This window comes from Suillus subaureus (genome assembly GCF_016647635.1).
Source record: "Suillus subaureus strain MN1 chromosome Unknown BJ212scaffold_24, whole genome shotgun sequence".
NCBI lineage: Eukaryota > Fungi > Basidiomycota > Agaricomycetes > Boletales > Suillaceae > Suillus > Suillus subaureus.
This window is the reverse complement of record NW_024538580.1, coordinates 504864-527315: the sequence shown is the minus strand read 5'-3', so window position 1 is coordinate 527315 and position 22452 is coordinate 504864. Positions and strand designations below refer to the sequence as shown.

General features: G+C 48.7%; 9 protein-coding genes across 9 annotated transcripts; 5 read left to right on the top strand and 4 right to left on the bottom strand.

Moving 5' to 3' along the window:
- Positions 1-992: 992 nt before the first annotated feature.
- Positions 993-2797, top strand: BJ212DRAFT_1275475 (amidase signature domain-containing protein; the record flags this gene model as incomplete). Its single annotated transcript, XM_041331221.1, has 4 exons — positions 993-1422; positions 1475-1581; positions 1631-2188; positions 2243-2797. The coding sequence occupies 4 exons, from the start codon at positions 993-995 to the stop codon at positions 2795-2797; spliced, it is 1650 nt and encodes a 549-aa protein (XP_041191194.1).
- A 907-nt stretch (positions 2798-3704) lies between these two features.
- Positions 3705-4900, top strand: BJ212DRAFT_1482773 (uncharacterized protein; the record flags this gene model as incomplete). The annotated part of the gene is made up of 4 exons (XM_041340485.1): positions 3705-4319; positions 4375-4442; positions 4468-4611; positions 4666-4900. 4 exons carry the CDS (start codon positions 3705-3707, stop codon positions 4898-4900), a joined length of 1062 nt encoding a protein of 353 aa, XP_041191193.1.
- A 242-nt stretch (positions 4901-5142) lies between these two features.
- On the bottom strand, positions 5143-7182 carry BJ212DRAFT_1367790 (uncharacterized protein). The gene is made up of 6 exons (XM_041336161.1): positions 6988-7182; positions 6478-6966; positions 6245-6410; positions 5564-6193; positions 5471-5505; positions 5143-5413 (listed from the first exon to the last, which is right to left on the bottom strand). The coding sequence occupies exons 1-6, from the start codon at positions 7072-7074 to the stop codon at positions 5252-5254; spliced, it is 1569 nt and encodes a 522-aa protein (XP_041191192.1). The 5' UTR covers positions 7075-7182; the 3' UTR covers positions 5143-5251.
- Positions 7183-7948: 766 nt separating this feature from the next.
- BJ212DRAFT_1482771 (uncharacterized protein) lies at positions 7949-9908 on the bottom strand (the record flags this gene model as incomplete). The annotated part of the gene is made up of 8 exons (XM_041340484.1): positions 7949-8552; positions 8601-8794; positions 8844-8951; positions 9000-9130; positions 9159-9320; positions 9374-9453; positions 9522-9662; positions 9727-9908. 8 exons carry the CDS (start codon positions 9906-9908, stop codon positions 7949-7951), a joined length of 1602 nt encoding a protein of 533 aa, XP_041191191.1.
- Positions 9909-10487: 579 nt separating this feature from the next.
- On the bottom strand, positions 10488-12472 carry BJ212DRAFT_425276 (uncharacterized protein). Its single transcript, XM_041343168.1, has 7 exons — positions 12286-12472; positions 12221-12231; positions 11939-12170; positions 11407-11892; positions 11292-11353; positions 11194-11235; positions 10488-11120 (listed from the first exon to the last, which is right to left on the bottom strand). Exons 1-7 carry the CDS (start codon positions 12352-12354, stop codon positions 10961-10963), a joined length of 1062 nt encoding a protein of 353 aa, XP_041191190.1. The 5' UTR covers positions 12355-12472; the 3' UTR covers positions 10488-10960.
- A 414-nt stretch (positions 12473-12886) lies between these two features.
- Positions 12887-14577, top strand: BJ212DRAFT_1464357 (uncharacterized protein; the record flags this gene model as incomplete). Its single annotated transcript, XM_041338956.1, has 7 exons — positions 12887-12950; positions 13004-13057; positions 13113-13132; positions 13179-13461; positions 13515-13876; positions 13929-14194; positions 14251-14577. The coding sequence occupies 7 exons, from the start codon at positions 12887-12889 to the stop codon at positions 14411-14413; spliced, it is 1212 nt and encodes a 403-aa protein (XP_041191189.1). The 3' UTR covers positions 14414-14577.
- On the bottom strand, positions 14578-16420 carry BJ212DRAFT_1367754 (ketopantoate reductase PanE/ApbA C terminal-domain-containing protein). Its single transcript, XM_041336160.1, has 3 exons — positions 16171-16420; positions 15180-16114; positions 14578-15142 (listed from the first exon to the last, which is right to left on the bottom strand). The coding sequence occupies exons 2-3, from the start codon at positions 16107-16109 to the stop codon at positions 14825-14827; spliced, it is 1248 nt and encodes a 415-aa protein (XP_041191188.1). The 5' UTR covers positions 16110-16114; positions 16171-16420; the 3' UTR covers positions 14578-14824.
- BJ212DRAFT_1367748 (NADP-dependent oxidoreductase domain-containing protein) lies at positions 16421-18330 on the top strand. The gene is made up of 12 exons (XM_041336159.1): positions 16421-16663; positions 16727-16740; positions 16793-16808; positions 16858-16881; positions 16933-17062; positions 17120-17133; positions 17190-17219; positions 17273-17423; positions 17474-17552; positions 17602-17852; positions 17908-18068; positions 18123-18330. The coding sequence occupies exons 1-12, from the start codon at positions 16628-16630 to the stop codon at positions 18168-18170; spliced, it is 954 nt and encodes a 317-aa protein (XP_041191187.1). The 5' UTR covers positions 16421-16627; the 3' UTR covers positions 18171-18330.
- On the top strand, positions 18331-21074 carry BJ212DRAFT_1367746 (uncharacterized protein). Its single transcript, XM_041336158.1, has 3 exons — positions 18331-20152; positions 20203-20533; positions 20588-21074. Exons 1-3 carry the CDS (start codon positions 18381-18383, stop codon positions 20774-20776), a joined length of 2292 nt encoding a protein of 763 aa, XP_041191186.1. The 5' UTR covers positions 18331-18380; the 3' UTR covers positions 20777-21074.
- Positions 21075-22452: the final 1378 nt, after the last annotated feature.

The following is a 22452-nucleotide window of genomic DNA, read 5'->3' as shown; positions in this document are numbered from 1 at the left end:
TGACTCAGAAATACCATCTCGTCTCGAGCCAAGACTCTCAGCAAGTGCAGGTTCAACTGAGCCCTTCAAGTTTGGTAAGATGCCAACTCGGGGCTCCGATAATACTGGAATTCAAGTTTCCGTGTCATTTCATAGCCCAATGGTCATGTGGTTGATCAGAAGGCGGTACAGGATCATTAACAACGACCGGTGATAGCAAAGAAGCAGAATCTCGGAATATGTAGAAGTTTTTGGGGCACTCCATCAAGTCTAGATAAGCCTTGGAGTATAGCATTCCTGGCGCCTGCCTTAGTATAATCTTCCGCGCTTTCCAACTGGCCATACTTGTGTCAAGAAGACCCAAACGCGCATTTGAGGGCCTGGCTTAAGACGTCGGGTGCGTAAGTTGGGGGCAGATCAAATTGTTGTGTTAGGGCGCCGTTAAAAAATGCCTAGAACGGAAAGTAGAACTTCCATGGCACCAGGAGACTACTAGTTATGGTATTATTTGGCCCACGTTTGGTGTTGTGTGCATCGCATATTTGTACACAAGTTTAATAACGCTTGCTTGAAGCTTTACAATTCACTTCGACAGGCTTTGAACACAAACCAGATTGTGATGATGATGTGTTCTACAGTGGATACATGATCTTTTTTTTCCTCCCAGGAACCACGCATGTCGCAATGAAAAAATAATTGTAACGTGCTGTACGAGCGTCTAGGAAGACATGGCTACATTTTTCGCTCCCCACTGCCATGCATGCCGGTCGATCGGTGTCCCAATTACCTTATCTGCAGTGTGCAGACTCTCGTGGGCTCTGCATACCGATATTACGCATTAATCTGCCGCCAGTCAATCAGGTGCATCGTCGTGCATAGCCTCAGGAATTTTGAGATTCATTTCTAATCAGTGATTTCATATTGCAACCTGGTAGTACGTATAAAGAGGTGCGCTATTGTTGGCTGCAGAAAATTTGTCAACGGCGCCTCTTCTGCCGTTCCATCTATTTACAATGGTCCATATCCACGATGTAGCCACCCGAAAACGAATGGAGCGCGAGGCAAAGCTATCCACGTATCGCAAAGGGCGTATTCATGTTCCAAGTGATGCCATCGACCTCTCACAGTACCCGCTTAGCAAGCTCACAGAGACGGAGCGTATCATTGTCCATTGTGATGCAACGGCGATCGTAGATTTGATTCGCAAGCGAGTCTATACTGCGCAGGACGTTCTGCGGGCGTTCGTCAAAGTAGCGGTGGCTGCCCAAGATATCACCAACTGTCTTTCAGAAGTTTTGCTCGATGAAGCATTCCTGCAAGCAAGCAAGCTTGACCGATATCTGGAGAAAACTGGAAACGTCATAGGACCACTACACGGTTTACCAGTTTCCATCAAAGATCACATCAAAATCAAAGGTCTGGATACTTCGTCAGGGTATCTTGGTGAGAAACGTGTCTTCTGCTCAAACCAGTCGTTTATCGCCTTTTTTTTAAGGCTGGGCGTACAAAAATGTTGCGGACAGTGACGCACTGGTGGTAGAAATTCTACGCAACGCCGGTGCGATTCTATACGTCAAAACACAGACTCCGCAAACTTTACTTGTCAGTACTGTTGTGTATGTCTTTGTGCATTCACTTACCTGACTTTCAGTCGCTCGAGACGGACAACAACGTGTTCGGCAAGACTGTTAATCCGTTTAATCGCAATTTAACCCCAGGAGGAAGCAGTGGTGGCGAGGGGGCGCTTATAGCATGTCATGGTAGCCCTATGGGCGTTGGAACTGATATCGGTGGGAGCGTTCGGATCCCCGCAGCCCATTGTGGTTTGTATGGGCTGAAAGGATCAGTGGCACGTCTGCCACATTCTGGTCTTCTGGGTTCACATGACGGGATGGATGCAATCGTGGGTTGTGTCGGACCGTTGGCAAGGTCTGCAAGGGACCTCGAATTATTCTGTCGGGTTATGCTCGATGCAGAGCCGTGGCTCAGTGAACCTCCACTACTAGAGATGCCATGGAAAAGAGGTGTGGCGAAAGGGGAAGGTTTACCAGAAAAACTTGCGATTGCTATCCTTTTTGACGATGGCGTTGTTGCACCGCATCCTCCGATCACGCAGGCTTTGAACAAATACAAACAAGCCTTAACACGTGCTGGACACGATGTAATCGAATGGCAAGCTGTGGATCATCAGAATGGATGGGATCTCCTTGTAAGATACTTTTTTTTTCCAGTATCAAATCTAATGGTTTTATTCTTCACGTAGACGAAGCTGTATTTACTGGATGGCGGGGCAGAGTACCACGAAACCATTAGAGCAGGCGGAGAGTCCGAGGTACCTCTGACGGAATGGATCCTCAAACACGCACAGGGACGAGGTCCGTATACGCCCGCAAATATATTCAAGGTCAACTCGGAACGGGAAGCGTTCCGCTCAAAAGCATTAGCACACTGGAATGCTACTCAACAACGTACTGTTAGTGGACGTCCTGTGGATGCTATCCTTTGTCCGGTTGCGCCCACATTAGCTCCGCCCCATAACACAACCAGGTGGTGGGGTTATACTTCTCATTGGAATCTGTTGGACTTGCCAGGCGTTGTCTTTCCCGTTGGCCGGTTCACAGCCACGACATCTGCCACTTACCCACCTCTTCCACATTCGAGGAATGATGTTGAAAAATTTATTCATGATCAATGGAACCCAGCCACATATGATAATATTCCCATATGTCTACAGCTCGTGGGTCGGAGGCACAACGAGGAGAAGTTGTTGGCTATACTCAATGTTGTGGAAAAAGTGTTCAAAGAGGATGCCTTGTAAGGGACATGTAGAGGCGTTGAAACGTTTTAACGTTCATTCGTAGATGTCTAGTGTTACGTAATATGTCCGATTCCATAGAATACGCTCAATATCATACGCTCAGCTATGGACAAATATCGTATCAACGTTCCTCATGAAATTCATGGTCGCATAGTCATCACACGACTACGATGGAACATTGATTGCTTTACGGCATAGGTGACAATTTTTTGACCGAGTCGCTTAGGGACCTTGAAACTTTTAACGCTCCCACTTATCTTGAACAGTTCTTGAACGTGGAATTACCACCTATTCCTCCTCTGTCTACATACGTTGGAGTACGTGGAGAACGTCGGCAGTACGTTGCATGCGAGCTAGAATGCATAATTTACAACGTATCTTCCGTGTGTCAACTCCGCGCTGGCCTCCGCAATATCACCACAGGATGGCAATGGCAGACTACCACTGGCAGGCTGATGCCTGTGCTTGAGCCATCCGTCAGCATATACTGTCTCACGAAAAAAACATATTCATGCTGTTCATTGATGTAATCGCCGGAGCCGCAGACAACGGTAAGTATTGTCCACCGAATACTCTACGGGCGAATCATCTGGCAGGCAAGTACCTTGATCCTCTCTGGCCACAGGATGGCAAGTGGTGGGTCTTCCATGATCTGTGCTACAACGTTCGATCTCATTGTATTTCGCTTGTTTCTGCATAGTCGTTCTCCACGTTTTTACGTTCGGCGACGTTGACTCTCTTATCCAACCTGTGCTCTGTATGAGTATTGGAACGTTTGGGTCAAATTCTTGAGACCAAACGTAGTTCTGCAGGTGCTGTATTTGCAGAAATGGGCCAGATATAAAAGTGAAGGCTGGCTCAAGGATCCAACTATCATCCAACTTTTTATCCTTCCATCGTTCCAATCATGCCTGGTTTACTTTCCTCCATTCAGCGCTTTGACATGTCCACAGGCATCCCAAAGGCCGTATGGACCGCTCTATACGCCAACGCTGCTCGTGCCAACCTCGTCCTTCCCCATGCCGAGAAGGTTTTCGGTCGCCAAAAGTTCACACCTAAAATTGATGCCACTGAGCAGCTTTGGTTTGTGTACTCGAAGCCTGGAACTTCCGAAATCCAGTTCATACTGGCCTGCACGGAAGGACCACTAGGCAAATACCCCCTGTACATCATCCCCACAGTCCCTGCCACAGATTTAACGCCCGAGCTCCTCAAAAACTCCACAGAGGCGCTATGCAGTGCGCTTCTGAGCGAAACTGGCTTCAGAGCGAGGGTCTTTTCTGTGTTCTCCGTTGAGAAAGTCACAGAGGCCTTCGTCCCGGTATGGGAGAGAGCCGCAGAGATTGATTGCATCAAGGATCCATACTACAGCGCAATTTTCTCAGTGTGTACCGAAAACACATTGGTCCGACAACAGCGAGCCCCTCGTCCATCAGAGAATGTGGCTCTCGAGCCGCGTCTGGCTACAGAACAAGACGCCGGCCAGATGAGTACACTGTGTTACGAATTTGCTAAAACTTCAGTATGTCTATTGCATCCTTTCTAAAGGTCAAACGTTTATGGATGAATCCCTCTAGGAGCCGTTCACTCTTACTAAAGAGAAAGCCAGCGAAGAAGCCAAGCTTTTGATTGCAAACAAACAAGTGTGGGTACTCGAGATGATGAAAAAGCCCAACTGGAAAGCCCGAGATCGCGACTATTGTTGCTGTGACGCGGAAGTCAGAAGGTGTCGCTACCATCACAAAGGTTTATACACCGGAACATTGGAGGGGTAATGGCTGTGCTGAGAGACTGGTTCGCCATGTCTGCATTGAGTACGTACTAGCAGCTGTGATATTGTACCACGACACTGACTTCTTTCTGAACAGGTTGCTGGAGAAGTACAAGCAAATCGTCTTATATGTCGGCGTTGGCAACCCCGCCGGGGATGTGTATCGCCGGGTGGGTTTCCAGGGTCTTAGTGAGGGGTCTTCCTCGTCGGAGCGATGGCTAGAGATTGGTTTCGATCCGGCGGAGTCAAACTCGGTCATTGGTAGATTTTTGGCTTATTTTCGTGTCGCTTTGACGTCTTTGCTCCGCATGGTTGTTCACACGTCCCTCTAACATCTTGCATCTTGTATGTAGCATAGCGGTTACCACCATTCTCTATCACTTCGATTATGTATTGTATTGGATAGTACGTGTACATATGTATTTCTTCTTGATCCTTTAGACGATCGGGCTACTCAATAGATGTATAATCAATCCTCTTCTTGTTTGAGCCACTTATCACCAAAGGCTTCATCGTCAGGATATGCTGCATTCAGTTCTGGGCTCAACAGAAACCTTGCTCTCCCATCAACTTGGGTCAAGTCCTCGAAGTACCTCCCTGCCTCTGGTGCGTCTATAAAAATTCTGTGTACATCAGCGGGCTCCAGACATGTCGCTCTAATGTTATCCTCCGCAACATCTGTGTCATCGCAGAAATATCAGCCCTGGCATTAAGATGTAGGGAGTACACCTACAGCGCGAGGAGCCACTCTGAGTTAGAGCGTGATAAAAGGGTTGATGACGCCCTCGAGAGAGCGAATCAACACCCATCTCACGGATCCAGTCCTCGGCCGCTGCACAGGAGGGCTAAATAAAGCAAATAAAATGAGTGATGGCCAAACAGCATACCAACTCAACACCCACATCCCAGCCGTATATATATCCCACATACCCATGGGCTGCATGCTTGAAAACCATGCCAACGAAGAATTTCACCTCCTGTGCGAGTGCAGGAACGAGGATGAGAGGTAGTAGCCGCTTCCTTCTCGTCCTCCATGATAGCCTTACAATGCGTCGTGAGCTGCTCTTGGAGGTACGGGTTTAAAAGAGGTGTCAATGAATCGACAAGCACCGGCAGCAGATCGAGGAGAAACCAATTGATATGTTTCCTTATATTCAAGAGATACCTGTGGTTATTCATAAAGATGACATTGATCACGAGGCTAGCATAGAATGCTGTGTGCAGCACAACTTCAGGAACTGCTCCTGCGGGGAAGTCGTAGACGGATGCTAAAACATTCCGGGATGCCCGTACCAGCATAGAGGTGGAGGAAGCGGGGCTAATCCAACGGAGCATTGAAGTATCGGTGATTCCTGCTTGAATAAGGAAGTGCGGAATATCGTCATGGAGTGTCAGAATGGCTCGTGTTCGTGAGCCAAAGACGTCAACAAAAAATTCTGAGACATCTGGGTCGGGGGAAGACACAACGGCCAGAACCCTGGTAGGGAAGTCGACAGGTGCTGCTGTAATGCCCATCTTTCGTGCAATGCACACGAAAACGTATACAAGTGATATGGGTATGGTTGCCTTGTGCGTAGTCAAGAAAAGGTGAGGAAACCGATTTTGCAACACGTTAAACTGCTGCCCTGAATTGTTGCTCGTTGAAAAATAGAATGTCACATCTGAGGGAAGCTCACCATCCGCAGCTTCAAAGCCACAGCTCCACAAAAAGTCGCAGATCGAGGAACAGACGAGTCTGAGCTTTCCAGCATCGCTGGTGAATTTAGCCGGATCAAGGGGAATTTGACGCTCGATAAAGTAGGCTTTGCAGAGAACGGTAAGTTTATCAAGTTGGGCCAAGACCTCGGAGGGGCTCAGCAGCCGTTAATAGTACGTCAACTGAAGCTACGAACCTTCATGGGGGGTATACGAAAAAGCTGGACACGCAAGCGAATGAAAGCTCCAACGCTTGGGGTGTGTCATTGGATATGAGATCCCCCCAGGTGCGAACGGCATCACTTCTAGCAATAGCGCCAAGAAGCATTTGAGCCCAAAAGCGAATAGGAACTGCGTGAGGTGGAGCAGGCCTCTGCTCTGGAGCTCCTGGCTCGCGGAATGTCTCCGGAAGCGGATAATTTGCGGCAATCTCGAGAGCATTCCATGCGTCAAACGAGAACATAGTGTTGACCTCTCGCGCTCTTTCCAGTCTTCTGTCACCCCGTTCTGTGACGATCTTGAACAATATGTCCAATGTCTCGAGGTCTATACGCCGTCTCTCGAAATACATCAGTCGCCAGTCGCCACCTGTAGATTGCTTTCGCGATTGCTCTTTCGCGGTGTCACATATTGTGTATCGGACACGGTAATGTGGCTCCCATAGTCTTGAAACAGATGCAGCTGTCCGAAGGGAAGTGCTTGCCTTCAAGCAAGATATAAGCACATTAATGCTCTCATCAGAATCTGTCAATGGTGTTAACTGCTCGAGAATCGGTACGTAGATGTCAAAGGGAAGTTCCCGTATCATCATCGTACTAGTAGACTTCTATGAGCGTGTGCCGCATCCTAGCTCAATTGATCTGATTGATCATGCGAAATTGTGTGACAAACTGCAATATGAGATAAAGCGGAAGAGATACAAAATCGTAACGGCGTCACGTCACACACTCAATATCAATAACTGTAACTGTAGTGGATCTAGGACTATGTCGTGTTTATTGCCAACTAGTCAACTAGTGACCTGCATTTCTTTGCTGTGTGCCCGTGCAACTCTCACTGTCCACCCTGAAGCCAGATGATGGTTCACAGCCAAGCCCCTACAGTCGTCAAATGCAAGACAAGTATAGGACTGGAGTTCATACAGGAGCTCGGGAGGGCGAGAGCACTTTCTGGACTCGGACTCGAACAAATGGCACTGATTCCCATCTCCTTGAATGAAGATCTCGGTGAACTCGCCGCAAGCAGTTTTCAACGTCTTGTCGAGCAGAATTTCGAGTTCTGCCGCATTGGATCAATTTAATTGGCAATCATTATAAAACAGTAATCTGATCGCTATTAATAAAATTCAATGTGGCCGTGTCGGATATTGGACTAGATCGGGACAAGTGCTGTGTTTTGCAAGAGACAGATTATGATCGCGTTCGATCGATAAAACGCAATTTGCCGGGCAAGTTGCAGACTGTTGCAGAGGAAATCAGATGTTCATTCGACAAAGACCCTCGTCCAATAGCTCGGGGGATTGTCAGTACACGAAAAGCTAGGAGGAAGAATATCGTAGCGAAGGTAATGTCCACAAGTATCAATAACACACAAATGTCTGAGTTATACGTAGGTACTAGTACTTGGGGTAATTCGCACAGCCCGGTTCCCCTTTGCTTCCGCTATGGTACGATTACCACATAGTATCATTTCAAAAGCAAATCGTCCATTGTCTGGAGCATGTGCTCCCAGAACTGCTCCACCATTACCTTATCAAATCCATTTACATCATATCCGAGGCTGACCCACAATTTGCCAGCGAACGTGTACCCAAATAGCAACATGCCCCCGGATCGTTGCCGCGAACCAGTTGTCAGTGTGTGGAGCTTGATAGCAGGGAAGGTTCCATGTTTGTATATGCCATCGAGGTTCCCTAGAAGGGATAAGCCAATCAATGCGGCAGAAGGTGTGCGTAGTGCGGTGTCCGCGGCCGGAACAGAAGAAGGAGGAGGGGGGACAAATGTTCCACGTTCCTTTTCATCATCTTCTTTAGCCCAAAGACGAGCCCGTTGTCCCCTCTCTTCAGCCATCAAGAGACTACGTGACACGATCATCCGGTTTTTGGCAGCTTGGGTGCTCTGCTCCTTTGCAACTCGAGCCCGATGCCAGAATACCGAGGACAAGTCGATCGACCGAGGTATAAATGTTGGAAGGATCACGTTGAAATAGCCGATCGCAAGAAACCAGTACGAATCATTTGCTGGCTTCACCGTGAAATATGGGCGCAGGTTTAAAGCTGAGTACATCATCCTGTCCAAAGGTTGGATATGGAAGGCATAAAAAAATGTCTGGACTTACATTGACAAGTCTTGTTTTTCAGAGCACATTTTTGCCCAAGCAATGTTACAAGCGGCGAATATAGCTGCGGAGACGGAAACACCATGCGTTTTGCATCTTTTCAGAATGCTTTTCGTCCGCTCAGGGTCAAAGGAAACAGTCGGGACAATGGTATGCCTAGGCTGCTTTGTCTGTCGACGGAACGAATGACCGCCCTACCAAGTTGTCAATAGACTACCCGTCAAGAAAAGGCACAATATTCACCACAAGTCTCCGCTGACTCAACTGGAAGTCGACCTTTTCAGCTGCATTGCGCAATTTACTAGGACTGACGGTGAAGTTGTCTTCCAGGGCATTTGGTAATACAGCAGTCTGAAATTGTTACTCAGCTAAATTTGAGACCATACAAGAGATGCATACCCTGGTAGAGTCTGCGTCCCATCGAGAGCTGAGTTCTTCCTTCAGCTGAGCTTCAAGTTCAGCAATGGTTTTGTCGCCGCCGAGCAGTCCAAACAAGTCATTTGCAAGTTGGTGCAGTGCCATACCATCTCCTAAAAAGTGAGCGGCACAAATCATGACTGTCATGATTATATGAAGGAGATTCGCATTCATTGAACGGTGATATAGAGCGAGGCGTTATAGGGGGGCTAGGTAGAGATGTGCCTCCTTGAGACACGATAAGATAGGACAAGCGATCGTTCGACAATGTTCGTGCTCCATTTAGATATGAATCAATCAGTTCTACAACTCATATAAATATCAAAAAAAAACTCGTGACATCAACATGGGCGTACCATCTTTGGTTGAAGTTCTGTATTCCAAATTGCAGTCCGCGTTGACCAAAGCATCTCCCGGAGATTGCGGGGGGGTGAACCTGGAAATATTGAAGCCGTGTGGTGACTTGCAAACGTCAAGCTGGAGCTGCCAGCCAGTGCGACTTACACAAATTTGACGTCGTCATAACCTTGCATAACGACATTTGAAGCCAAGAGTGGATGGCGAATGCGAAGGATTGCCCAGACCATAAGAACGCGTTCCCGGCGAACGACGTGCTCTGGAGCAACGAAGCCAAGGTGAAGGTACCTACGGGGTCATACAACCCATCATGAGATCCCTGTATATTGAAGAAATGGCTCGCAAAGCTCACATGTCATTAACGCCACTCGCGCGAGACGGAAGAAAGTAAGAGAGTTCACTGTTGCCCAATGGGCGTTCCACCTTCCATGTATCTTTCAGAGATGAGCGATAGCTTCCTTGAGGTTTCACCTCTGAGTGCTCGTCGGAGACAGTACACGAGGCATCCAACGGCACTGGAAGCGAGGAATCCATGTCCTCTTGGTCGTTTAGGGGAAGGGCATCTTATACCATTTCATTTTGCTTGACCTGTAATCGGTTTAGTGGTTTTACAAAATTCTTAAATCGGACGTGCCGATCAAACTTGATCTCGACCCGGTTCGTTGAAGTTCGGTCTACAATGAGTAGTTTACTACTATTTGGACATCAATGTTGGGGCGAAAGAGCGCACAGTTCGCGTATTTAAAATACTTACTGTCCATCAACCAACGGATCGTCACGGTCGAGGATGGCCGAGGCAGCTTGGGTGCTCAGTGACGCGTGACGCTTAGCTTGACGTCTGACCATGACAGAAATCGCCCGCGGCGCCCGCAAATAAGCCTTGGCATTTGAATTTTGGGAGGCACTGTGACTGACTCCACATCAATCACTTCTGTTCTCAGGCCTTGCCAGGCCTCGGCCGTCAAACTGCTCCCCCTTGTCCTAACTTTTATCTACTAGGAACTACTTTGGACCAGGGACTTCTATGACGTGATTGTTTGGCCAGGCCAGTGGCCGATCCGGGCCTGACGTACGATAACAGCTCGCCTCGGACGTCACGCGTCAAGCTTTCAAGGCTCACGAGTCCACAATCAGATCATGCGACAGCAATTGCGTGATTATCTGGATACAATTGACCACGGAGAACGCAAACTCGAGGCGCAACATGAGGCTGTCTCAAGACTGTCGTTCCTGACGACTCCGAACGTCAGTTGAAGATCCGACGGACGTGACAACCTAATATATTGCGCAGCCATCATCGACCCTTCACGTTTTGAGGAACTGATGTTCTCTTCATCAATTTACATAGCTTCAAGTATACTAGTGGAGTTGTTCGTGACATGTCACCGACGTAATTATCGGCACGCAAACACGATAGATATAGCTAATGACTTGTAAGTGCGTAATGTGCGTAAGTGTGCGTTGATGTCATATGGGAAGCAAGAGTATTGCGTACTACTAATAAGAATTGTCTCGGGTAGTAATATACCCGTTATGATGATCACTCACGAATTTCCGTGCCTACACGAGTGTTCAGGGACAGTTTGTTACACTTTTTCATCCTCCTCCGGCCCTCCGAAAACCACCGTAACCTCGCCATCGCCATCATCAGGATCTTCCTCACACTTCCTATTTCCTATAACCTCGAGGTCAACATCCTTGCGCGGCGGAGGGGCGGCTTCCAATGATTTGACCCAGGTGTAATAACTAGTAGTTACCAGGAACGAATGAACCATCAGTACTCCCACAGAATTGAGGCTTCAACAATGCAGGCACGTACACAGTGCCTATCGTGATAACCAGAATAGACCCTGCGCGGTTGCTGTGCGAAGGTACAGTTTATCCCGGAGACTTTACGGATCAGAATTGAGTACATACACCGTCATTACGTCTTTGAATAGCCAGACACCTAACAGGGTTTGAATAACAGATCTTGAGGCCTGCAGCAATGAAATGGTCCCATCAATGCTCTGTATACGTGAAGATGACTTACACTAGAGAACATATGTGTGATAGGACTTGTAACCTTGATGCTGAGCAGGCCGGCGATACAAAGTAAGAAACCAAAGACGCCAGTCACGATACTCCCCCATAGAAATACTTGTCCGTCCCAATTCGAATCGTGGATAAGGTCCTCAAGGGTGGAAATTTCTCCATAAAGCAAAACTAAAGGGAAAAGGAAAATTGCCGAGCCCAGGTTGGTCCAGTATGCAAGTTGAATAGTTGAGTTGTCGCAATAAGGGAGGGAGGACTTGATCAGAACAGCGTGGAAAGCGATGAAAAGTGACGAAAGGACGCCATAGAATAGAGAAAGACTAGAAGGCGCAACATGGGCGGGCACTGTTGCAGACGGTGCCACGCCGAGCAAGAAACCTATGGCAACTGTACCAGCAGCAATTCCAACTCGGACAGAAGGCACAGTATGAGTGTGCGCGGAGAATACAATGATGGTCAGAGGTAGGACAAGGCCACGCGCAATCTGTGGAGTTAAACGGCGATCTTTGTATTTCTAGGAGACCACACACCTGGAAAAAAGAAGCCTCAACATCGCGAAGGCAAAGAGTATTAAAAATGAGTCCAATGATGTTGACAAGGACTACAGGTGTGAGCTTCTTCGCGGTCTCGAGCTCGAGCTTGGGTATCTCGACACGTGTAATGAACATAGCCGCCACGTGGAGGAGCAAGACTGCGATGAGCAGCTGGAGGAGGAGGAAGAGCAGCGGTAAATCTGGTGAACCATTAAGAACAGCTTTATTCCTGGGCTCAGAGGTTGAGTCAACGTCCACACCCTAGCTAGACCATCTTACACAAAAACCATCTGCCAGTGTGCTTGTCAGGGGCTGGTGTCACATTATACGCACAAACTACTCACCACCAGTGCAGCAGACATGTAAAAGCCCACGACCGCCGCTACCTTTGGTGTGTTCGCGTCGAAATTCATCCTTTGCAGAATGGGGGATACTGGAAGAACACATAGAGATTAACTTGTGGTTTTAGCGTGGAAAGTATGCAATCTGAAAGTGTCGGAACGAGCTGGTTCATCGTTCGAGCGAGCCAAGTTACCGGAATTCTCGAAATGGCAAGTGCAGATCAGGGGGCGGAACGGGGAAGTATCACCGTCACCACTTTCGCACGGCAACCCGTCACAGCTAGTTCGACCGGAACGTGATTGGTCCCCCCTAGGACTAGCGCATCATACAAATGGATAATCAATATGAGCCTCGATGCTCCCACCTTTGTCTATACGTGTCATGTACAGAGGATCAGATGAGTTCCTGCTATCAAGGCAAGATGCATACGGCGACCCAGAGAGCCCTTCCATTCCTACGTTCCGCGCTAAATCAATGGCATCCGCTAAGGGCAGAAGGCGAACTCTAAGGACGATCTGCACAGTTCTGGCAGCCGTTTCCTTGCTCAGCTTCGGAGTTGTCCTGCTCAAACCCTTTAGCTATCTGGACATTGAGGAGGCGCCCATGTATTCGGCTACCCTCGATTCGCAGTCGTATGTCCAAGGTCCGCCCACTCAACGCTTTCGAGGTCAGTTGATTTGTTCAAGACATTCTTCTCGAATCTCACAACACTGGTCCCAGATAACCTTCGTAACGACACAAAGTACATTACATCGTGGATTTCTGCGGGATGGAGTACGTCTCCTCCAGCTCACCGCCATGTGCGCTACTAACCACAGTTACTTGTTAGCGAATGACGTGATGACCTATGTAAGTCAACGATCCGCTTTCGTTCCCGCTTACTTACAGAAACTAGGGAAATTTGATTTACCTCGCACTCATAACAGAGCGCATACCCATAATCGCGAAGTTCACCCCTTCTCATGTCGACAATAGTGCACCTCCATTTGCTTTTGGAGAAGTGATTGACGTCCATCGACTCAGCCAAGCCATAGGGAGTCCCGTAATTGAATGGCACGAAGTGAAGGACTCGGAGAGTAAGGTTCTCGATGACCTTGGCTGTTGGACTGTTTGGGAAAGCGTTCAAAAGCTAGATCCCCGTCCCCGAGGAAGTCCTTCCCTCAATTGGCTCAGGCTCGGTGAGACAAATTCGGGTATCTCTAGCTGGCAATTACCTGAGCGGCGATCACAGATGTCTCGTGGACGCGAGCCCCAGATTGGGTCAAGCTGACTGCTCCTGGCATAAAAGACAACCATGCTTCCTTTTGGTCCCTTGCAACACTTGCGTTTCCGGAGACTCGCTCGAACAGCCTGGAATTAACGAATCATCCTTCTCCTCAGCATCAGGTTTCCCTTTCCCCGGATGATCAGCTACTATGCTTCGATTACCTGTACTATGTAGGCGCACAGAATGCATGGGAATGGGAATCGGACTATTCTCCTGCATGGAGATTTGTAGGCCAACACATGCACTGGAACGCGAGCCTCGAAAGGCTTGCCGATGAACATGCTCGGCGTGCTATGAACGTGCCAGTAAATGAACCAACACCACCCGTGAGTGACAACTTCGGGTCCAGGATTGTTCCATGGATCTAACTATTGATAGTATATATCCATCCACATACGGCATGGTGACTTCCGCAATTACTGTAATGATCTGCCTTTGGACCAGTGCTTCGCTTCGTTGCCTGTCATTGCGCGCAGGGTAGCCGAGGTGCAAGAGGAGCTGCGCACACAAAAAAGTATCGAGGTTACACAAGTTATTATGACGAGCGACGAGCGTGACCCAGAATGGTGGTCAGGGGTCAGGGCAATGGGCTGGACGTGGGTGGATTACGCAACGGAGCGGACAGAGGAGATCTATGGAAAGTGGTGAGCCGAATAGATGCCGTATTTGTCCTTCTGATGCTAGAAGCTCTGATTGTCAGGTATCCGGTGTTCATTGACGCTGTCATTCAGTCAAATGGAGCTGGCTTCGTAGGTACTCATGGCTCCACAATGACCACCCTAGCCCGTCGAAGAGTGGAGTCGTGGCATGGTGGACCGACTCGAGTCGTCAAATGGGGCTCGCCGAACGCTGACGACCACTGATACAATCAGATCAGTGGAATGGAAGATGATCTTGCGCCGTAAATATTATTGGCTAGAATGGATCTTTATCGTTGCATTTATAGACTTATCATTCACATGGACACACCTCATGTACCAACCATTTATAATGCACATATTGTATGGAGCCCAGATGTGATTGACATACCTTAGTCAATGAGAATATCTTAAATGTAGAGACTTCTATCCTCGGATACCACGGCAGGTTGGAACTTTTTGTCGTTAAACTGCCTGACGATGCAGTGTACCTAACCTCTTGTACCCACTTGATAGCTTATCAAGGACCCTCGTCCAGTCAGGCCGCCGACAGAGTATATACACAGATGACTCAACCTATTCGTGCGGAAATAAGCAAATAGGTGGACAAGGAGACAGTAAGACACACTCAAGAGTCTAAAACGTCTGATCGATGGGTATGGAGCACCGCATCTTGACTAATTGAATAAGGGCCCTATTGACTGGCATAGGAATATTATATTGTTCCCCTAGCCTGACCAAGTAGCCGTTTAGGAAGTCGATTTCCGTTGGATTGTTCTTCCTTACGTCGGAGAGCATAGATGACATGTTGCCTCGTGTTACGTGTGTTACGCGCAGGACTTCGCGTTCAAGAGCATCTGCTCCCAGTTCTTTTGGAACACGCCCCACCGACATCTGGCTCTTATCCACGCCAGGAGCTAGAGAATCGAGCCATAATTGCGTGTCCGCTTCGATCTGTGCACAAAAAGCAGCAGGCAGCTTCTTCGCAGACACTGCGCATCATATTCTGTGACGACTCGTCCTTGAATAGACCGCCATTCCGGCAGCCTAGAAGGGCGGTAAGCGGATTCACGATGGCGTTCACTACGAGTTTCTTGCGCATCGCAAGCTGGACGTCTGCAACAGGACTCCACTTGCATCCAAGAGCATCGAGAGATTGTAACACGGCTACTGTATGTCGTAGGCTGCGGTACTGGTCGAATGAAGGGTCATCTGGACGTGTGATGTCGTCTAAAACAAGCGATCTCTCGTACAGCGGCTTGCTTTCATCCGCCATGGATGTTTCGAAATCGCGCTTGCGACTATCTGGGACAATTCCAAATGTGATGTCTCCAATTCCCGCGTGAACTACATGGAAGGCTGACTTGAGCCATGCCCCGTGGGTATTTGATGCCAAGATAAAGTGCGGTCTGCTTTCCGGGTTGCGGAATATTCGCTGGACGAGATCTTCATATAATCCCATGCCATTTTGCAAGAGCACGACGGTGCTACGACTGGTGAGGCGTGGAGCTAGATGTGACAGTGCAGGCGCTGTGCTGTGCGCTTTGGTCGTTATGAATAGTGCTTCAATAGGTTCTGTCCGTAAATCTCCATCACTGGGGGTGAATCCGGCACTCTCCTCCCTTGAAAGCTTGGGGTTGAAGCGCACCCCACCACCTGATCCGCTATGCTTGTCGAACACCTCGATATCGAAACCGTCTGTGGATTGTCGGACTCCTTGATTTTCAACTGTTATTTTCGCAGCTGCATTCTGTGGCGTCCACGCCTGCTTGGCAGTCTTTTGGATGAGAGTGACTGGGTGTGTGCGTGGAAGAACTGATCGTAAGTTATGTGCGAGGAGGCACCCAATGGGCCCGAGTCCGAGCACGTAGAAACGCATGTCACTGATACTATTCAATTCCTCAGGTGCCAGACTAGACATTCACGCTGACGGTAAAAGGTTCATGTGACATTCGTGATAAAATAAGGAAGGTCGGACGCACTCGACGGGGGAAGGAGAAGTTCGTGGTGTGAATGACTGCTACGAATATTAATGAGTGTGCGCATGCAACGTTGGTCCAACGACGAACGTCTAGAAGAACGTCTTCGAGTTCGTTGTCGTCGTCGCTTGCCACGTTAACGACAGGATAAATGTCGGGGAAACTTGCAAAGTTCTATTGAGTATAATTCCCGCAAGTCCACGTGCCAGGGTTAACGTTAATGTCGCGATGGCGGCCACGACTTGCACTCACAACCACGATTGTGAGCTTGAAGAGCATGGCACCCTAAATTATTATATCTGAGCCTCTTTTCTGGTCACGAGAACGCTGCATTTCCTGAAAAAGTACAATCTTCTATCACGAGGCGAAGTTTCGGACCGTTCAATAGAAATTTAAAGGTCTCTCAGCGATCGCATTGTTACTCTGATACTCCCACTCCATTTTGTGCATTTCACTGGTCATGGCCTCGATTGTTTTGAAGAGAACTCAACAGAAGGTCGGTGACATGCGATTTGTGTAGACCAAATGCTGATCGTATATACTCCATGAATTCGTAAAGATGCCCGTGGTTGGGTACGTACTGATTTTCGGTTGCATGCAGGCATTAACTTCAATTTGCCTGCAGCTTCGGGCTCTGGAAGGCAAGTCCACTGAAATTAATCTGAACACCTAAGCTGAAGTGCTGCTCAGGTAACCAAGTCCACGTGTGCTGATGTGAGTTTCAGATCTTTAAAAATGACTAGGCGTTCTTTTCCTGTTTTCTAGACCGTATACAATGCGATTAAAGCGGGATATCGTCTTCTTGATGGTGCCGGTGACTACGGAAACGAGAAGGAGGCAGGTGAGGGTGTGCGTCGAGCCATTGCGGACGGCCTCGTCAAGCGGGAGGACCTGTGTGAGTATTTCTCGTCCTTGAACCAGCTCACGAGTTGATTTGCTTTTCATGAATCAGTCATTACGTCCAAGGCAAGATACCTTCTCACATACGTTGGATTATAGCTTAGTGGATTGCTGTTTTATAGCTATGGAACACTTTCCATGCCCATGATCATGTCAGTCATTTTGAGTTATTTATAATACAGCTAATTTCTGACCGACGAATCAGGTCAAACAAATCACTAAGATGCAACTTGGCCTCTGGGGAATTGACTACTTCGACTTGTTCCTCGTCCACTTCCCCATCGCACTGAAATATGTCGATCCCAGCCACCGCTATCCCCCTGAGTGGTTCGGCGATGATGGCAAGGTCTATACCCGTAAGTCATCGGTTACGATGGGCCTATCTCAGATCGACATCATATCTCAGAAAACACCCCTATGCACGAGACTTGGAGTGCAATGGAGGAGCTCGTTGATGAAAAACTGACGAAAAATATTGGTCTGAGGTGATTATTGCGAATTAGGTTGTAATGCGTTTTTGTGAACACCCTCCAGTAACTGCCAGGGATCTTTAATCCTTGACGTTCTTCGGTATGCCAAGTACGAACCCCAGGTATTGCAGGTTGAGCTGCACCCATACCTTACCCAAGAAGCTCTCGTCAAACTCTGCAAGGTGTTCAGCATTGCCGTGACTGCCTACTCGTCGTTTGGGCCCCAATCTTATGTCGAACTTGGTGTTGACAAGGGTGCTCCTTCGCTCCTCAAGCACAACGTCACTTCCACTACGGCCAAGACGCACGGAAAGAGTGGGTGTACAATACCATTCATCTATGACGAAACCTGACGCAAGATCATTAACAGCCGAGGCTCAGGTTTTACTGCGTTGGGCTACGCAACGAGGGATTGCCGTCATTCCAAAGTCCAACGATCTTGGCAGATTGTCAGCAAACTTGGACTGCAACTCTTTCGACCTCTCGGAATCCGAGCTTGCAGCCTTGAGTGCACTGAATATTAACCTCAGGGTGCGCGTGCACTCATGATATTTGTATGACAATCGATCTAAATTCGCTCCACAGTTGAATGACCCCGCTGACATCGATGGTCGCTTGGCCATCTTCGCATAAAGGCGTGACGGATAGAAGTGTAGAACGAGTGTACAATGAATGAATACTACTGTCCAGAATACTCGAGAACTGAGAAGATGGATCTTATTGCATGCGCAGTGACCTTGTAGCTGTGCGGCCGCAGGGGCCGCAGCACCGTCGGAGTTTCAAAGCGGCTTTATCTCCTGATAGTTAGTAACATATTGCATTAGCGCCTTCCTTTCATCCCCCATGGCTACAATTGCACAGTTCAAGCTTTCGAAACAAGGCGGGCTCAATCGTCGCCTGACATTCCCTGCTCACCCCAGTTGGGCTGTTTTGTCCTCCAAGATCAATGAAACATTCGGTATTGCGACTGATAATATTGGGGTGTCCTACCTTGACCAAGATGGGGACGAAGTAACTTTCAGCTCTGAAGAGGAGTTGCAGGACTACTATAGTACCCTCGGTGACGCCAAATTCAAACTTATCAGACTTTCGGTGCAGGACCTTAGCTCCCTTAGGTCCACCAATGTAGCGCCCTCCCGCAACCATACCGCACCTCCACAGCACTTCCGGAACACATTCGGAGAACAGGATTCGCTGCCTTTCGTTTGGGAGGTCGATGACGAATGGCAGCGTCTCCCTGGTAGCCTGGGTAGTCTTTTCTTGTCCAGTGACTCTCCGGAGAGTCCACACGCGTTCGTGGAGGTTCTCGAGAGTGACGTCAGTGTCTCCAAGAAGTCTGACAAAGCAGACGAAGATTCTGCCATTGGAGACACTACCCGCTCAGACGGGACGTTTACTATGCCTACTTTTCGTACAGACAAGGGCAAGTCGCGCGTAGCGATGCAACCTACAGTTGAAGACGATGCTTCGTCCACCGATTCGGTTTTCGGCGACGATGCGCCACCGCAGCCGCAGGCCCGTGTTTATGACTCCGATGAAGCTTCCACATTCGGCGGTAATGTCAAGTCTCCTGTCTCGGTCAATGGGACAGTAACTCCCGCTCAGGCTCAGAGCACTCCTGTCATTTCTGAGCAGGTTCTGCCTGAGACTGTGCTGAAATCCACCGAAGATTCTAATATTGTTGACGACCCTACCCTCCCCACTTTGGGTAGCACAAGGGCATCATCTCTCACTCATGACGTAGCCGCCTTCTTGAAGACTGTTTCCGGTATTATTTCCTCTCACCCAGAATTATCAGAGGGTCTTCATAACATCGTTTCCAATGCCACAAATGGGACATACTGGACTGCGCATCGCGATGCACTCTCTCGCGCTGCCGAGCATATTCAACAAGAAACTGGCAGGACCGTGGAAGAGATTCAAAATGCGGAAGAGGAGGCTAGCGCCAGGGTTGCAGACGCCCTTGGCGGAATTTTCCGTGTCTTCGGCGAAGCCATCCAAACTGCTAGGACAACAACTGAGCCATTCCAGTCACCCGCCGCTCAAGATGTACCCACAGCTCCAGAATCTACACCTGAGCCCCAGTGCTCCCGTCCTCGCGAATTTATTCCATATCCAGGACCTCCTCCTCCAGGTCATTTCCCGCCTCATCCTCATCATCGCTGGGGCCCTCCTCCGCCGCCGCCGCCTGGTCGCCGTCATGGGTGGCCCCGCCCCCCTCCGCCCTTTTGGGGTCTTTCAGGCGGGCGCCAGGAGGAGGTTGGTCCACATGTAGATCATCACAATGCAATCCGTGCAAGGATGAGCGACATCCGCACTACGTTGGCGGAGGCACGCAACCGGCGTTTGGGTTTAGGGCTAGCCACACCAGCCAACCCGCCTCCCACTTCTAACGCACCCCCTGCGCCACCTGCACCTGTTGTACCTCCCGTACTACAGGGTGGATCATCTGACTCCAGCATATTCAGGAGCACTTTACCCACCCAAGAGGAGCTCAGGGCTGATGTTGAACGCGCCAAAGCCGACTATAAGATGCGCAAGGAGAGGTATCGTCAGGTTAAGGCCGGCAGAAAATTGGCAGAGCAACGCGAACAAGTACAGGAATCCAGTGGAAGGTATTTCGGTTCCCTTCGTAGTGATCAGGAGGATATTAACTTCCATGTAGCAATGATGTTTCCGGGCTACCTGCCGCTTTCGATATGACGGAGCCCAACGTCAGTGGCGCAGATACATCTGTGTCTCAAGGGCCTCCTGCGGCAACCCCAGTCCACGAGCAGGTGACAGTACCCCCATCCCCTACCCCTGCAGCCGCGGCTGTGCCCTCTCAGCCTGTCACACCTACTATGCCCCAGGTTCATATCGTAAGCAATGCTAGGGGCGTGTACCCCCAACTCGAGATGTTCAGCGTCCCTAGGCGTAGCCACACCATTGGACACACTGCACGCCGTGGCCTCGAGGACCGTTCCAGGCAGCGCATCATGAGGAAATTGTCAGAGGTACGCTCCTTATTATTTTCTTTCTCTTTAATATCTCACGAAGGGTTTTGGTAGATGGGTTTTACTGAGGGCACGTATCCGAAACTGAATACCAAGGTGTTGGAGCAGATGGTCGCCAATCCTCCCACTACCAAAGACATCGAAGATGATATTGTTACCAACTTGATTGAGGAGCTTATTCCTTCCACTTTTACACCTCGGGCCAGCAGCTCCAGGGAACCCATCCCTGGCGCTTGGGCCTAGATGTGTTGTTGCACGATGTATGATGCAGATTTTTGACTGTATTCTGGGCTTTTAGTCTGACTTTCTGACTGTTGTATTATAAGTTCTTGTATTCTGATTATTTATGTCAAAGTTATGTGATTGGTACAGTACTGTAAATTCAATACGTTTGTGACTATTATCTCTTGATGTCCTCGGAGGCCATGAATATTCTTGGGTTTTGTGACTTGATCAAAAACAATCATTGTCTTCCGGTCGGATCTTACAGGCACGTTATAGTCCGGAGAAATTGATGATCATAAGTAAATCACCCATTATCCCCAAAATTCACCATATGTCCATGCAGGCGCCCGGCGAATCTATGACGTTGCAAACGTTTCGGATAATAGCGAGCCGCTGAGTGTTCGTGATAACGCATATAGGGGGTATCCGTGAACAGAGGAACACTAGGCTGCACCTCGTGCACCATGTTCAAAGACCGCGATGAAACAAACCATCGACTTGCGGGGGCTTTCGAAGAACATTGGCGAGCTGATCACGGATGTCACAAAGGCAAATACAGTCATAAAACTCAATACTGTAGCCAATCATGTCAATCCCGAGATACGAAACTGAAGTAAACTGGTATTTTCAAAGAAAACTTGTATAAGAATCTGTGAATAAGAGCATGGTTTTCGAGGAAACAAGCATAAGTTACCTGATATTGCGGACGTCACGGAAGCAAATTTTGCCGTCGACGGAACTGATTTCCGAAGTTGTTGCTTTGTGTCTCGTCACTTTTCAGGAGATGGAAAGTGCTAGATTTTTTTTTCCATTTCCTGAAGCACAAAGCAAGGTTGTCAACAACATCAACAATCTCAGTCATTGCTTCCGTCAATGGCAAAATTTGCTTCCGTGAAACAATTCACGTCCGCAATATCAGGTGACCCATACACGCACCTACATTGCTTTGTGCTAGGTTTTTTTCTCCCTTGCTAACTAGAATGAATGTGTCAATAACGAACGCGCCGTGGTGGAACGTTCCGTGACGAGCACGCGCCATTTCCCCTTTCTGTGATCACGGGCACCTATGGAAGAGCGGCTTTGCCCATAACATTGTGTCAACCTGCTATGTTATGGACGTCCCCAGTGGAAACTTGCGAACGTACGAATCTCATCCCTTTATTATCGTGGTACTTTCAACGAATATAGGTTGCGTTTTCCTGGCATTCAACACGCGTTGCGCTCTTTGAAACGCGCTGCATGACCGTCTTTGCCGGGCAAGTGCAGCCCTTTCCAAGCTCTTTCTCTTGGTAGTGGGCTTGTAGACTGAAAGGTGTAATCCGCTGCTTTCCCAGCAACAAATAAAGTGATTTTCGAGCGCCCACAAGGACAAACAACACGCTTTGCCTGTGAAACAGGCCACCAACCAAGTCACATATCGATTGCCAATGATACCAGAGAATCGACGTGCCACTGTGGACCGTATAAAACCACACCGTCTGCGTCTCCTCGTTCTTCAACCGCTACATTATCAGAAACTAAAATCGTTACTCTGCTCGGTTTCTCTCAATCCTTTATCCATCCCAACTGTCTTAATCCGCACTTCATCATGTCATTTAACGCCAAACCAACCGAAAAGACAGCTGACGCCGTTATGTCAGACTTCAATCCGGCTCGACCCGCTCCAATGGTGCGTAACTTCATCGTCTTTCTGT